The 15161-nt window shown below is 42.3% G+C and overlaps 1 protein-coding gene across 9 annotated transcripts in view; it reads left to right on the plus strand.

The window, feature by feature from the left end:
* Positions 1-15161, plus strand: part of FRMD4A (FERM domain containing 4A) — a 682056-nt gene that overhangs the window by 454781 nt on the left and 212114 nt on the right. For all 9 annotated transcript variants that reach the window (XM_027559897.1, XM_027559895.1, XM_027559900.1 and 6 more), the window contains one exon: positions 3279-3344. In XM_027559897.1, the coding sequence (XP_027415698.1) occupies positions 3279-3344 (66 nt within the window). The remainder of the gene's footprint in view (positions 1-3278; positions 3345-15161) is intronic.

The raw sequence follows: 15161 nt of genomic DNA on the forward strand, positions 1-15161 counted from the left end.
TATGGGTATGAACTCAGGGTCACATCACACTTTGCAAGTTTGGAAATATTTTGAGAAAAATGGTAAGGCTACCTCTATGGCCGTGAGTAGAACTTTATTTGATATAGTAATGTCTCTTGGATACCAATTTTCCTTGGTTTTTATACAACTTATTAGAATGTGAGTAAGTAACTCAAGAACATGTTTATACCCTTAACCGTTTACAATAAAAAGAAGTTCAAAACTTTGTGTTTTATATGTGGAAAGGACAAACAGAATTTCTTAAAATTCCTTAAAATTGTCCTTAGCTTTGAAGTTGTTGTATAATACAAGGAACTCAACCTGGTGCTGTGTGACAGCCTAGAGGGATAGGATGGGATTGGGAGGGTGGGAGAGAGGTTCAAGAGAGAGGAGATATAGGTGTACTTATGATTGATTCACACTGTTGTATGGCAGAAACCAATACAACATTGTAAAGCAATTATCTGCCAGTTAAAATAAATATAAAATTAAAAAATGTTGTCCCCACCCTTCAGAAAATTTTCTCAAACAATATTAATAAAGGTTTTTAAAGGAATTCAAAAATCATATTTACGATGGTTGTAGCACTCGCCTTCCTAGAACTCCCTCTCTGTTGACCTTGAGTTCATCCTAATAAGAACTTAATTGCTGAAAATCTAAAATGTTATCCAAAATGCCTGTGCAGTTGCTGTCAGCTTCCCTATTGAATCGTGAACATTTTGGGTGTTCTTTTTTGTTAAAAGAATAATTTATACAATTTGGTATGGCAGCATATATTTTAGCATAATTTAAAATTATAGTAGCTTTCTTTGATCTTAGATTGGGCAATGATTGAAATGAAGCTGATGGATTTTTTTTTTCAAGCCAAGTTTTTTATTCACTTTGTAAAAGTTTTCCTTTTTAAAAAATTGAGATATAGTTGGCTTATAAGATTATATTCAGGCATGCAGCATAATTTGATATCTGTATATGTTGTTAAGTGATCACCAGAATAAGTCTCGTTAACATCTATATAAGTTTCAAAATTTTTTTCTTGTGATGAGAACTTTTGATATCTGCTGTCTTAGCAACTTTCAAATATACAATATTGTATTATTCACTATAGTCAGCAGACTGTACAGTACATGCCCAAGTCTTATTTATTCTAACCGGAAGCTTGTACTCTTTGACCAGCTTCACCCAATTTCCACCCCCGACCCCATTCTCCTGTTTCTGGCAACCACCACCATGTTCCCAGTATCTAGCAGTTCGTGGCTTTTTGGTTTCATTGGTTTATTTTAGATTCTACACGTAAGTGAAATCATACAGTATTTTTTTCTGTCTTGACTTATTTTACTTAGCAGAATGCTCTACAAGTGTATCCACATTGTCATAAATGGCTACATTTCCTTTCTTATGGCTGAATCATATTCTTATGAATAACTATGAGTGACAATATGACTTGATGGAAGCATGAATAATACTATGACTTGGTTGGCTTCTTTGAAGGAAGGAGAAAGAATTCTCTTGTAGGAATAGACAACAGCTTTGCTCATGCCAGTGGTCAGGGAAGGAGCCAGGTTGGGCAAGGAGAGAAGAGGCTGCCTTCTCCATGTTTCCCGGAGAAGGCGCTCCTGAGAACGTACTGGGATGCCCATGAAGTGAGGCAAGGCTGGAATTAGTCCATGCTCATCTTTCCTTTGGGTCTGCATGACATGGCTGATAGCTGGGGAAAGAGAAGGTGGCTTCAGTGGGGGCTACAGCCATATGTAAAGCCAAAGACTGGAAGGAATCTTGGAGTCTTCTGGTCCAGGCAGCTGTGTTGGGGTGGCTCGTATTCACTTGTGAGCATAGTTGTTATCTTTTCAGGAATTCTGTGCTCCAGTTGTAAAACATAGGCATTATTAACACTAAATTATATAAACTTACAGTTAAATAAGTTATGTTGAAACAAAGTTAATACATACTATAATAACTAAGTAAATCAATTTAACACGTCCTAATTATTTTACTGGCCTTTGCTAGGATCTCCATTCTTGAAGTGGTATGTATTAGGTTTTTCTTGTTTTGTTTCTACTTACTAGATTACTGGTTTATTGTTGTTGTTCTTACCACTGAGATTCTTTACCAGTGAGCCACCTGGAAAGCCCCACTGGTTTATTATAAAAGGATGAAACCCAGGAACAGCCAGATAGAAGAAATGCATAGGGAGGTTATGGGGGAGAGGCATGGAGCTTCCCTGCCCTCTCCCAGCATCATTCTACCTGGAGGTGGTGTGTTTTGTCTCTGTCTGTTAGAAACACTCTGCATGTTGTCCTGACAGTTGCTTGAAATCAGACGTGGTGAAGCTTCTTGGAGCAGCAAGAGTCTTTTGGTTAGAATGGTGGCTGTCTAACATCTCCCAGAAAGCTTGATCTTCAGAGGATTTCCTTTGAGGATGATGCCAGGGCTCCAGCATATGCTACAAATTTGGAAGCATTCTGAAAGCTTTTTCCTTCCAGAAAGCTGGTTGTTAAACATTTACCATTGCTCCCAGTGGGCCCACCTACTCGTTTTAATAACTGAGATCGGGGTGCAGAGATGAACAGAGGCTTGTTCAAGGTCCTGCAGCCAATAACCAGCATGGTTAAGACTTGACTTGGTCTCCTGCTGCCTGCCAAGATGCTCTTTCTATTGTACAGATATGTTATTGGTGAAAGGCACAAGGGTGAGAGGTCAAGTTCAGCTGTGAGCTTTTATCTCCAGGGTTCCTGTAACATAAGTGATAGCTCTGTAGGGACTAGGGTCATACCTGAGGAGGGGGGATGATTAACACAGAAATCAAGATCAGTTGCCAGTGGGGTGGTCATTTGCTCCCTGTGATCAAATAGGGGAACGAGTTGGGAGGTGGCCCAGACCAGATACTGAACTGTGACCCTAATGCACAGTGACAAAATTGTTGAAGAGTGACTCAAGAAGGAAGAACTATTACCACCTGATATTACGTTACATATGCATTTGCTAGTTTATTTTACATCTCCCCCATAAAGATGTAACCTCAGTGAGAACAGGCACATACCTAGTCTTGTGTGCCGCTATGCACCAGCTCCCAAAATAGTACCTGGCGCATAGAAAGTGTTCAATAAATATTTTTGAATGAATGAATGAACCAGTCCTGCCATTTCTTGGCCTTATAGTCTCCAGCTCCCAGGGAAGGTTTTGCCCAGAGGAATGTGCCTGCCGTCATCCAGCATGGGGACCCTCTAACCTTGTGAAAGGCCATTAGACTCTTGGTGACCATCATTTGTCTTTCTCCTTAGATGACGGAGGGCCGTCGATGTCAAGTACATCTTCTTGATGACCGGAAGCTGGAACTCCTAGTTCAGGTAAATGACTCCTGGCCAACTTTCTAAGTTTTTTCTGCGACTGATGCAGTTCAGATATTGATTCAGCTGAAGGGTGGGTGAGAAAATAAATCATTTTAAAATCTCTATTAAAATCTCTGAGAGAAGATTGGGGCACACCTTGGTGTTTTTGTGTGTGTGTGTGTGCAAGCGCACGGGCTTGCACGCTATTTTTGTTCGTTCTGCTTCTTTGTACTGGACCCCTAAGGCATTCAAGGCCAGATATAGATCAAACCTATTGTTACAAATCTCTAGAAAAGGAAATTCCACAACTGCCATTAGCTAATCTTTCTGAATGGAAGGAGTTGGCTATAGTATAACCTAGAGAACTCTTGCTACAAGACTGATTTTGTCATCTTCCTTGCTCGAGTTATAGAAAACAGTTTATTATTTTCAAGTCAAGCCTTCATAGGTGTGACAAAGAAGAGCAATCTCCTGACTCTGTCTTCTCTCTAAAGGCTGAGTAACTCCTACTCCCTCCCAGAGGTCATCATTGCCATCACTGTTGATTGTCTATATGTTAGTTGACACATAGGAAATCATTTATCCCCAAAGAACTTATCCATGGCAGAGAAGTCAGAGCAGGCATTAGAATCCAGGCATTAGAATTAGTCCATTAGAAATGGACCCTGGTTTTGTTCAGCTTCAAAAAATAACGTATCATTGTTTTACTCAGAGCCCTAAAGAATGGTGAAATTTCCAAACTTGATTTAAAGAACTTAATTCCAAAACTCTTGTTCACCTCCAACTTTTCTAACCATATTTGCTTAATATTCTCCAGTGTCTATCATATTCTTAGGGCAGTGCTCCTTAACCTCCATCGTATTTGCCCTGGAGATGCTGCTGTTCATCAGTGGGTTGAAACAATGCCCACATGCTCATTCACGAGGGAAAACTATGCTCCCGTGGGGAGATTTACATAGAGGCACTCAAATCTCATGTTCCCGTGTATGTGCTGCTCAGATTTGAAAATGGTCAAACTGCTAACTTCTTAAGAGTGACTACTTTTAATAAGATTTCAGTTTTAAAGGTGTTACAAATGCAGGGTAGGAAAGAGACAAACTGTGGGAAGAAGCTCAAAACCACAAATAACAGTTCAACTCCTATTCTCATTTTGGTAGATTTCTTTCCAGCACTTTTCATATTTGTATTTCTTACATAGTTGCAATCATGTGTGACTAATTCTCTGTATTTTCTTTTTTCACTTAATGTCGTCTTTCATTAGCCTTTTCCAAGTTACTGAAAATTGTCATCTTTGTGAATAGCTTCATAAATTCCAGAAATGGATATTCCATTAGTATTGAGTCACTTAACTCATTTAGGTCCATTGAAGGTTTCTTTACAATTTTTCCACTATTACATTTTTACTATTTCTACTAAATGTTGTGATTAATTTATCTACCCTTGTACTGTCCTCCCATGTTTTGGATTATGTCCTTGTTAGACTAGATTCGGAGGACCACAGGCTTATTAAGTGTTGAAACTTTGGCTTGGGTTGGAGGGTGGGGCAGTGGATAAGATTATAAGGTGAGCAAGATCTCTTCAGTTAGCAGTGTCACAAACTGATAAAGCACTTGGAGCTCTAAACGGTTAAGAGTCAACTTGAGCTGCTGAGAGGTGAGTGGTCTGGTGTGTTTTAGATGCTTTTTAACATCAGCTCTTAGAGGCTTAGAAAGCAGCTACCCTCTTAAACAGGAAATGACACCTCAGTGGCAGTGAAATGACAATCGGTTGGCCGATTTGCTCTGGGGAAATATGGTTGGGGGCATTTGAAGTAGTCTCAAGTCACTGAAAAGAGATGCAGTTATTGATATGCAGCAGTTTTGGAAAGGGCATTTTCAAATGCCCTTGAATTGGACCAAATAAGAGAAGTTCACACTCTTCCCATCTTCCCACACTTTTCAGAACATGCTTCAAATGTTATTCCCTCTTCCTGGAACACTCCTTCCCATGCCCTCACCTCTGTCCCTGGATAGTTTCTGTTAAGCTTTCAGTTCCCAGATTCGAAGACACTTTTCCCTCTAAGACTTTCCCTGAAAGCCCTTTGTCTGGGTAAAACCCAGTCCCCCAGGTCTGGGTCTTAACCATTACCCAACCAGACTTGTGTCTGCTCACCCACACACAGTAAAGCTGGTTCCTGAAACAAGATTGTGGTGAAGTGAAGTGCAGCATTTACAGCAGGTACTAAGGGCTTCCCTGTGACTCAGCTGGTAAGGAATCTGCTGGCAATGCAGGAGACCTGGCTTCAATCCCTGGGTTCAGAAGATCCCCTGGAGAAGGGAAAGGCTACCCACTCCAGTATTCTGGCCTGGAGAATTCCATGGACTCTATAGTCCATAGGGTCGCAAAGAGCTTGACATGACTGAGTGACTTTCACTCACCAAGATAGTAGTCCAGGCAGCTAATGCTTGACAGACCTGAACACCCCAAGGGCTTTCAGGGAATGGCTTTAAAACACATGGTGAAGTTGTGATCAACGTGTGGACTTTCTTCAGATTGGTTTGTAGTGGGGTAATTGGAAGTCAGCATCATCAGCTTTCTGGTTCCAGCCAGCCTGGGGTCTTTGTGATTTGTGGTCAGCATAGAGTTAACTTCTTCCACCTGGTGAGGGGGTGGGTTAGTATCTACAGAGCAACTCAAAGGCTATGGCTCAGAATATTATCTGTGGTCCTTAGGTTCTTGGCATTGTTTAATGGCTGAGCTATTGTTATTTTATCTTGCTTATTTCCCTTGTTTCTGTATTTTCTCACTTCTGTGATTAAATTTACTTTCTGGAATTTGGAGCAGGCTGACGTTCTTCTATAAATAAGAGGCAGGCAGAGGACATGGTCAGTGGGGGGAGGTGTGTCTGTCCTGGGAAGACCCCCTGCTGACAGTCCTGCGCTGTGACATTAACTTTCACCCTTGCCCCTGAGCTTTCCCTCTTACTGTCACAACTCATCACGACTCACTGTCATGGCCTGTTTACTTGGCATTTCCCAGGGCCATCAACAGTGTGAGGGCCGGGTCTGTGTCATGGTCACTGTGTAGCCCCAGCACCCAGCCCAGGGCCTGGCACATAGGTCACTAAATAAATCCTTGTGAGTGAAAAAATGGGCAAATCCTAAGATACTCTGGAAGTACCTCCCCCAAGGACCATAGAACCAATTGCTTTGAGTTTAGCACCAAAAAAAAAAAAAAAAGTGGAAGCAACCTAAATGTCCATTGACAAACAAATGGATAAAGATGTTCTACATATATACAAAGGAATGTTAATCAGCCGTAAAAAAGAACAAAATGACGCCATTTGCAGTGACATGGATGGAGACTGTCATACTGAGTAAAGTAAGTCAGAGAAAGACAAATATCATATGATATCGCTTGTATGTGGAATCTAAAAAAAAAAAATTTACTGATGAACTTATCTACAAAACCAGAAATACACAGATGTGGAAAACAAACTTCTGGTTACCAAAGGGGGAGGGGATAAATTGGATGTTGGGATTGATATATACAAACTACTATATATAAAATGGGTAGCTAATATGGATCCTCCAGTCCTATCACTTCATGGCAAATAGATGGGGAAACAGTGGAAACAGTGTCAGACTTTATTTTTCTGGGCTCCAAAGTCACTGCAGATGGTGACTGCAGCCATGAAATTAAAAGACACTTACTCCTTGGAAGGAAAGTTATGACCAACCTAGACAGTATATTAAAAAGCAGAGACATTACTTTGCCAAGAAAGGTCCATCTAGTCAAGGCTATGGTTTTTCCAGTGGTCATGTATGGATGTGAGAGTTGGACTATAAAGAAAGCTGAGCACTGAAGAATTGATGCTTTTGAACTGTGGTGTTGGAGAAGACTCTTGAGAGTCCCTTGGACTGCAAGGAGATCCAACCAGTTCATCCTAAAGGAGATCAGTCTTGGGTGTTCATTGGAAGGACTGATGTTGAAGCTGAAACCCAGTACTTTGACCACCTGATGGGAAGAGCTGACTCATTGGAAAACACCCTGATGCTGGGAAGGATTGAGGGCAGGAGAAGAAGGGGACGACAGGGGATAAGATGGTTGGATGGCATCACCGACTTGATGGACGTGGGTTTGGGTGGACTCCAGGAGTTGGTGATGGACAGGGAGGCCTGGCGTGCTGCAGTTCATGGGGTCACAAAGAGTCGGACATAACTGAGTGACTGAACCGAACTGAACTGAACTGAATAAGGATCTACTGTATAGCACAGGAAACTCTACTGAATGAATACTCTGTAATGATCTATATGGGGCTTCCTTAATGGCTTCCAGTTCCAGTTCAGTCTCTCAGTCATGTCCAACTCTTTGCTAAGTCGCTTCAGTCGTGTCCAGCTCTGTGCGACCCCATAGACGGCAGCCCAACAGACTCCCCCGTCCCTGGGATTCTCCAGGCAAGAACACTGGAGTGGGTTGCCCTTTCCTTCTCCAATGCATGAAAGTGAAAAGTGAAAGGGAAGTTGCTCAGTCGTGTCCAACTCTTCGTGACCCCATGGACTGCAGCCCACCAGGCTCCTCCGTTCATGGGATTTTCCAGGCAAGAGTACTGGAGTGGGGTGCCATTGCCTTCTCTGGTCCGACTCTTTGCGACTCCATGAATCACAGCACACCAGGACTCCCTGTCCATCACCAACTCCTGGAGTTTACTCAAACTCACGTCCGTCAAGTCGGTGATGCCATCCAGTCATCTCATTCTCTGTCGTCCCTTTCTCTTCCTGCCCCCAATCCCTGCCAGCATCAGGGTCTTTTCCAATGAGTCAACTCTTCGCATGAGGTGGCCAAAGTATTGGAGTTTCAGCTTTAGCATCAGTCCTTCCAATGAACACCCAGGACTGATCTCCTTTAGAATGGACTGGTTGGATCTCCTTGCAGTCTAAGGGACTCTCAAGAGTCTTCTTCAACACCACAGTTCAAATTCATCAATTCTTCGGCACTCAGCTTTCTTCACAGTCCAACTCTCACATCCATATATGACCACTGGAAAAACCATAGCCTTGACTAGACATAACTTTATTGGCAAAGTAGTATCTCTGCTTTTTAATATGCTGTCTAGGTTGGTCATAACTTTCCTTCCAAGGAGTAAGTGTCTTTTAATTTTATGGCTGCAGTCACCATATGCAGTGATTTTGGAGCCCAGAAAAATAAAGTCTGACACTGTTTCCACTGTTTCCCCATCTATTTGCCATAAAGTGATAGGACTAGATGCCATGATCTTAGTTTTCTGAATGTTGAGCTTTAAGCCAACTTTTTCACTCTCCTCTTTCACCTTCATCAAGAGGCTCTTTAGTTCCTCTTCACTTTCTGCCATAAGGGTGGTGTCATCTGCATATCTGAAGTTATTGATATTTCTCCCGGCAATCTTAATTGCAGCTTGTGCTCCTTCCAGCCCAGCATTTCTCATGATGTACTCTGCATATAAGTTAAATAAGCAGGGTGACAATATACAGCCTTGATGTAATCCTTTCCCGATTTGGAACCAGTCTGTTGTTCCATGTCCAGTTCTAACTGTTGCTTCCTGACCTGCATACAGGTTTCTCAGGAGGCAGGTCAGGTGGTCTGGAATTCCCATCTCTTTCAGAATTTTCCACAGTTTATTGTGATCCACATAGTCAAAGGCTTTGGCATAGTCAATAAAGCAGAAATAGATGTTTTTCTGGAACTGTCTTGCTTTTTCGATGATCCAGCAGATGTTGGCAATTTGGTCTCTGGTTCCTCTGCCTTTTCTAAAACCAGCTTGACCATCTGGAAGTTCATGGTTCACATATTGCTGGAGAATTCTCCTGGCTTGGAGAATTTTGAGCATTACTTTACTAGCATGTGAGATGAGTGCAACTGTGCAGTAGCTTGAGCATTCTTTGGCATTGCCTTTCTTTGGGATTGGAATGAAAACTGACCTTTTCCAGTCCTGTGGCCACTGCTGAGTTTCCCAAATTTGCTGGCATATTTAGTGCAGCACTTTTGCAGCATCATCTTTCAGGATTTGAAATAGCTCAACTGGAATTCCATCACCTCCAATAGCTTTGTTTGTAGTGATGCTTTCTAAGGCCCACTTGACTTCACATTCCAGGATGTCTGGCTCTAGGTGAGTGATCACACCATCGTGATTATCTGGGTTGGGAAGATCTTTTTTGTACAGTTCTGTGTATTCTTGCCACCGCTTAAATGGTAAAAAAAAAAAGAAAATCTGCCTGTGATGCAGGAGACCCAGATTCAATCCCTGTGTTGGGAAAAATCCCTTGGAGATAGGAATGGCAAACCACTCCAATATTCTTGAGAGGAGATTTCCACGGACAGAGGAGTTTGGTGGGCTACAGTCCATTGGGTCATAAAGAGTCAGACACAACTGAGCAGCTAGAACTTTCACTTTCAGTGACCTATATGGGAAAAGAATCTTAAAAAGAATGGATATATGTATAACTGATTTCACTTTGCTGTACAGTGGAAACTAACATACATAATGGTATAAATCTATACTCCAATAAAATTCATTTTAAAAATATGAAGAAGAAGATGGTTGTTTTGAGACATTAGTCTTCTATCTTTTTGGTCAGCTGGCTTTCCAAATAAAGTTGTAATCCTTGCCTCAGGAAAAAAAAAATGAAGAAGAAATGATTCTAAACTCTCATATATTATTACAATGTGAGTTTCAACAGAACTTGGAGAAACAAGGATGGACAAAAGCCAACTTAAATATATGACTTTTCTTTGTATCCTACAAACTACTGTAGCCCAGGATTGTACTCTTTTGACAGGAGCTTTAGGGGATTCCCTATTCTTGAATTCATTGGGACCCATCTCTAAGTTATTAATAGCATATAATATTTTGACTTGGAACCTTTTTTTAAACAGCTTCATAGGCTGAGAACCTTGTAAGTTGTTTAGTCACCAGTATTATGCATATTAAATGCTAAAGTTTTTGCCATTGTTAAGAACAGTTCCAGAATATTTGCAATAAGCTGTAGACTGAGCAGTACCCTTCCTAATCTTTTGATCTGGTGGGGAAGGGTGGATGTTTCCTACGCTGACCTCACAGGGGTTAAAAGATGGAGAGGCAAGTTTTGAGGAAATGGTCATCTTTCACAAAGATTAAAACAGGTTTACACACAAGGATGAAAGAATGAAGGGCATTGATAATAGCAACAGACATGGGATGTCCAGCTTTTCAGCCACTAAAGATTAGGACAAGAGACTCATCCAAGGCTAGACCACAGACCTTCAGAAGCAGCACAGTTTCCAGCCGCAGAAGTGGTAGAACACTGGGCTAACTAAGAATTAAAATGTAACCAGAATTGCTTTGTATCAGAAGGATGCTGGTAATCAGACAACTACAGAGATTATTTCCTGCACCTGTGCAAACCTGGCCACTGTGATGGAAGCATTTCCCTTTTAAGGGTTACAGAGCAAAATGGCCATAATCCCCACATTGAAGGTTTATTACGAAACCCTTTTGAGATTGCCAAGTGGAATCTGCACTTCTAAGTTCCTGATGGTGTTGAGTAAATCCCACATTACGTGTACAGGGGAAAGAACAGAGGTCAAGAATTCACATACAGGAATATTAATATTCAGAAGGCTCATCCCTCAATCCACAGGCAGGTTCCTGACACCCACGATATGACCACGTGATGCCCTAAGTCACTGAATTGCACTTACGGACAGCTGAAACCATGCTGTGACACAAAGGTGTGATTTAGTAACAAGTCAACCCTTCAGCTTTGGTCATCATTGGGTGAACTTTGTCCAGCCACAACGCACTCGCATTCAACAGAGTCAATGGCATTTTCTCCATTGCACCAAATTGTTTCAACCTTTTAGAAACGTACTTGAAAAAGCCTGAATCAAAATACAAGAGGCCACCATCATGGACTTGTCTCAACCAACCTTTTGATACTTCTATAACCAGTCAGGAGGGTGTCATGCTTGTTTTGTATTAAACTGAACTCGCATCTGGCCTTCATATAGTTACTCCTTTAAAATGACTTTCTTCACTTTTTTCTGACCTGAGTGTGTATTTAAGGGAACATTTTGGAAGCAAAGAAAGAGAAATGAGCTTTACTCTTAGTGAGAATCATTTCAATAAGACAGAGAGGAATTTCCTGACAATGAGAGTCAGTGGGTGGAGGACTGGAAGCTATTAATGGGAAGATTCCAGGCTCGCTCTTTTGAGTTTCTTAAAAAATACAATAGATTTTCACTAGATTGGAATGGCTGAGGTGTGGTCCTTCCTTTTTAGGGTCTCTTGAGGCTTATGATACTGTGTGAGGGCTTGTCTTAGGAAGACAAGCCAATGAGAGAAAAACAGATATGTACCTTCTACTTCCAGAGATGCCTCGTGTCAAGGTCTTTCCCGGTTCTTTGGATGAGTGGGTATTATGCTCATGGCAGAATTTCCTCCCTTTGATGAGAGAGCACACCAGAGTCTTCTCCATCCCCTGCACAGAGGGAGCTGCCCAGTGATGTGGGGTGAATCCTAAGATTACTGTCTCTCTCTTCTCTGACCCCATCTCTAAGTGGCCATTGGCATCATATTTATAACTATTTACTTCCGTTAAAATAGAGGAACGAAGTATCCTGTGATTCTGAGAAATGGAGCAAACTTAAACAAGTCAGTGTGTTTTCAAGAGAATTAAAGATAGTAGCTGGACTATTCTTGTGTATCACATAGTGTCCCTAATCCTGATAAAACCAGTGGGACAGAAGCATCAAGGGAGATTTAAAGCTACACTGTGGGGTACAGTTGGAGCCCTGGAAATGTGGCCAGTCCCAATTAAGATGGACTGTGACTGTAAAACAAGCACCAGATTCTGAAGACTTCATTTTTTTAAAATAAAATATCTAATTAATGATTTTCATATCAGTGATTCCATGTTGAAATAATATTGGGCTATGTGAGATGAAAGACAATACATAATTAAAATTAATCTCACCTGTTTCTTGTTCCTTGTTTCATGTGGCTAACTAAAAAACATAAAAATTTCCTATTAGGCTTCCATGATATTTCTGTCGGGCAGCTATCTCTGAAGGATAAAGAGTAGATCATTTAAGCAAGAAAAAAATTATAAACTTAATAGACTTGTTTAAGTTTATCCAAATTTCCTATTGAACGACCTCTATAATAATGATGGCACTTTACAGAGTTTCTCTGGAGCATATCTTATTTAACCTTCACATTAACTATGTAAATAAGATGCTAACTCAGATGGAGAAACAGAAACTCAGACAGGTTGATTAACTTGCTCAAGGGTCACAGAGTAATATACGCAGCTGGAACACCACTCCTCTGACATTTCAGCCTATTCTCTTTCATTGCACAAGTAAGGAATATATACGATTAATACCAGACTTGTGAGACGGTTTATGGGATACATGGCTCTCATGTTGGCCCCAACACCAGCTTCATAAATGACTAGAATTAAAGACTTAAAGCCTTCTCTCAGGGCTTCCCTGGTGATGCTCAGTGGTAAAGAATCTGCCTGCCAGTGCAGGAGGCACAGGTTCGATCTCTGGTCCAGGAAGATTCCACATGCTGCAGAGCAGCTACGCCCATGTGCCATAGCTAGTGAGCCTGTGCTCTCGAGCCTGGGAGCTGCAGCTACTGAGCCCACGTGCCACAGCTGTAGAGGCCCATGCACCCTAGAGCCTGTCCTGCACAACAGGAGAAAGCACTGTGATGAGAAGCCTGTGTACGGCAGCTAGATAGTAGCCCCCGCTTGCCTCAACTAAAGAAAAGCTCGTGAAGCAACAAAGACCCAGCACAGCTACAAATAAATAAATAAAAGTTTAAAAAAACAAATCTCATCTCAGATCGAGAACTGAACTCAGATGGGCTTCCTGGGGTTGTTTTGTTTCTTTGAACTCAGTTTCTAATCAATAAAGTCAAGATACGCAGATTTGACACAGGATAAAGAGTTTCAACATCTTGTCTAAGCCTGAGGGTATCAGGTATGAGAGAACCTTTGCAGCAGATTTAATAATTCTTGGATTCTCATCACTTTCCTCTGCCTGACAAAGATTCTAGTGATACCGGCTTAAAGATAAAGTAAGTTTATATAGCCTCTGAATAAAGCAGCCTTGAAGGCAAAGTAATATTCTTATGTATAATGGGCTTTAAAATGCAACCTGTACATGACTTTTTCAGAAATCTGGAAGTCTGATAGTGTTGCATGGGATAAATGAACAAGCCCTGAGTTTCCTCTGTGTGCAAACACACGTTCATATTCACCCTCAGCCCCCATCCTTAGCTACTTCCATGGTTTATCATGTTCTTCTATAAAAATGCAAAGGATTATTTTCTATCAAAGAAGCCAAGAATTTCCCCAAAACGCACTTTGCCGAGAAAAGAAATACACAGAGTTGATTCCATATCTTCTCAGCCGAGAAGGGTGGTCTGCTTTGCTAGCTGGCCCGTCTACTAAAGCGAGGGCTGGCCGGGCCATCTGCTCCTGTCTGGACTGAAGTCACCAGGAGGTGCAGTCTCAGTCAGGGGTGGGAAGCCCTGTGCAGAGCTGGGAGCAGACCGAGGGCCCTGGGTGTTCTGGACCTTCTGTCTGGGACCTCCCAGGCCCCCAGGCCGCCTCATAAAACAAGAGCCAGCGGGGTCAGGCAGCAGTGCTGTGGGCTGATCTCAGAGTCACTGCGATGGCCATCATCATTTATTAAGCTTCTGGCTGCAAAGCTGGGCATGCGCCCAAATGAGCCAAACAGATGTCTTCCCCACCCCTGGGGGTGGCTGATAATATTTAACATCTTAAAGGCACATCGTGAAGCAAATAGATGTTAAGGTATAGATCACAGACGGAGGACATAGTGGTATGTGATGGTCACTCTATGTGGAATCAAAATTAGTGGCTTGGAGGAATAAGAAATAGTCCTTAAAGTATACCCTTGGGGGCCACAAGCAGCTCAGGAGTTTCCGCCTCTGGCGAGAGGAGGGAGGGACCTGTACATCCTCTTTTTTGCGTGGAGGGCCTTTATGGAAAAGTTGGGGAGCTCTGCTCTGCTTGATAACCAAAGCGAACCCCAGTCTCCCTGTGGGGCTGTGACAGAGGAGTGTCAGGATTCAGCAGGTTGTGCAGTCATCCAGGGGCCACACCCAATACACTCACCCCACCATACAGGCACACACAACTCCAGGAGCAGCCAGCTCAGGGCAAGGAGGAGAGACCAGGTTCCAGGCAGTTGAGGTCCAGGCTCTGGTTCCTTAGCAACATCCCCTTCTTTGCTTCCTTCCCCACCTTACCCTCCTTCCACCCCAGCCCTCCATTTCTGTAGGCCATTCTCCCTTGATGTTCATTTTAACCGGTTTTTTAAGCATATCACTTGGAATACTTTGAAATGGCCAGTGTTGGCTGATTACGTCCTACTGAAAAGACAGTTTTATGGGGTTCAAACTGTGTGGGGGGCAAGAAAGGGAATTTCAGGAGAGGAAGACAGGGCGACACCTTACCTCCCAGAAATGACCCTCTAGAAAGTTGATTTTTGTGGCTTTGTTTTGTGTGTGTGTGCGCTACTGCTGAGTTGTTTTGTTGATCCTTGTACAAAATCATTTCCACAAATTCTCCAAGGTGACCCAAAGCAGTGTTGGCAGAAAGGAGCCTTGGGATACAGGTGGGGACTGTGGGCTCTCTGGTGTAGCCTTTCTGCCCAAGACGGGTGAGAAAGGTGAGGGGCAGAAACAAGCTTAACACCCAATGCAGGTCAGCAAAATGTGAATAATTGTGTCACTACGGGAAAGATACACAGAAAACACGTGTGTGTGTGCACCCCCAGCCCAAGAGAGTGTGGAGATGGAGA

Source organism: Bos indicus x Bos taurus, chromosome 13 (assembly GCF_003369695.1).
Source record: "Bos indicus x Bos taurus breed Angus x Brahman F1 hybrid chromosome 13, Bos_hybrid_MaternalHap_v2.0, whole genome shotgun sequence".
Lineage (NCBI taxonomy): Eukaryota > Metazoa > Chordata > Mammalia > Artiodactyla > Bovidae > Bos > Bos indicus x Bos taurus.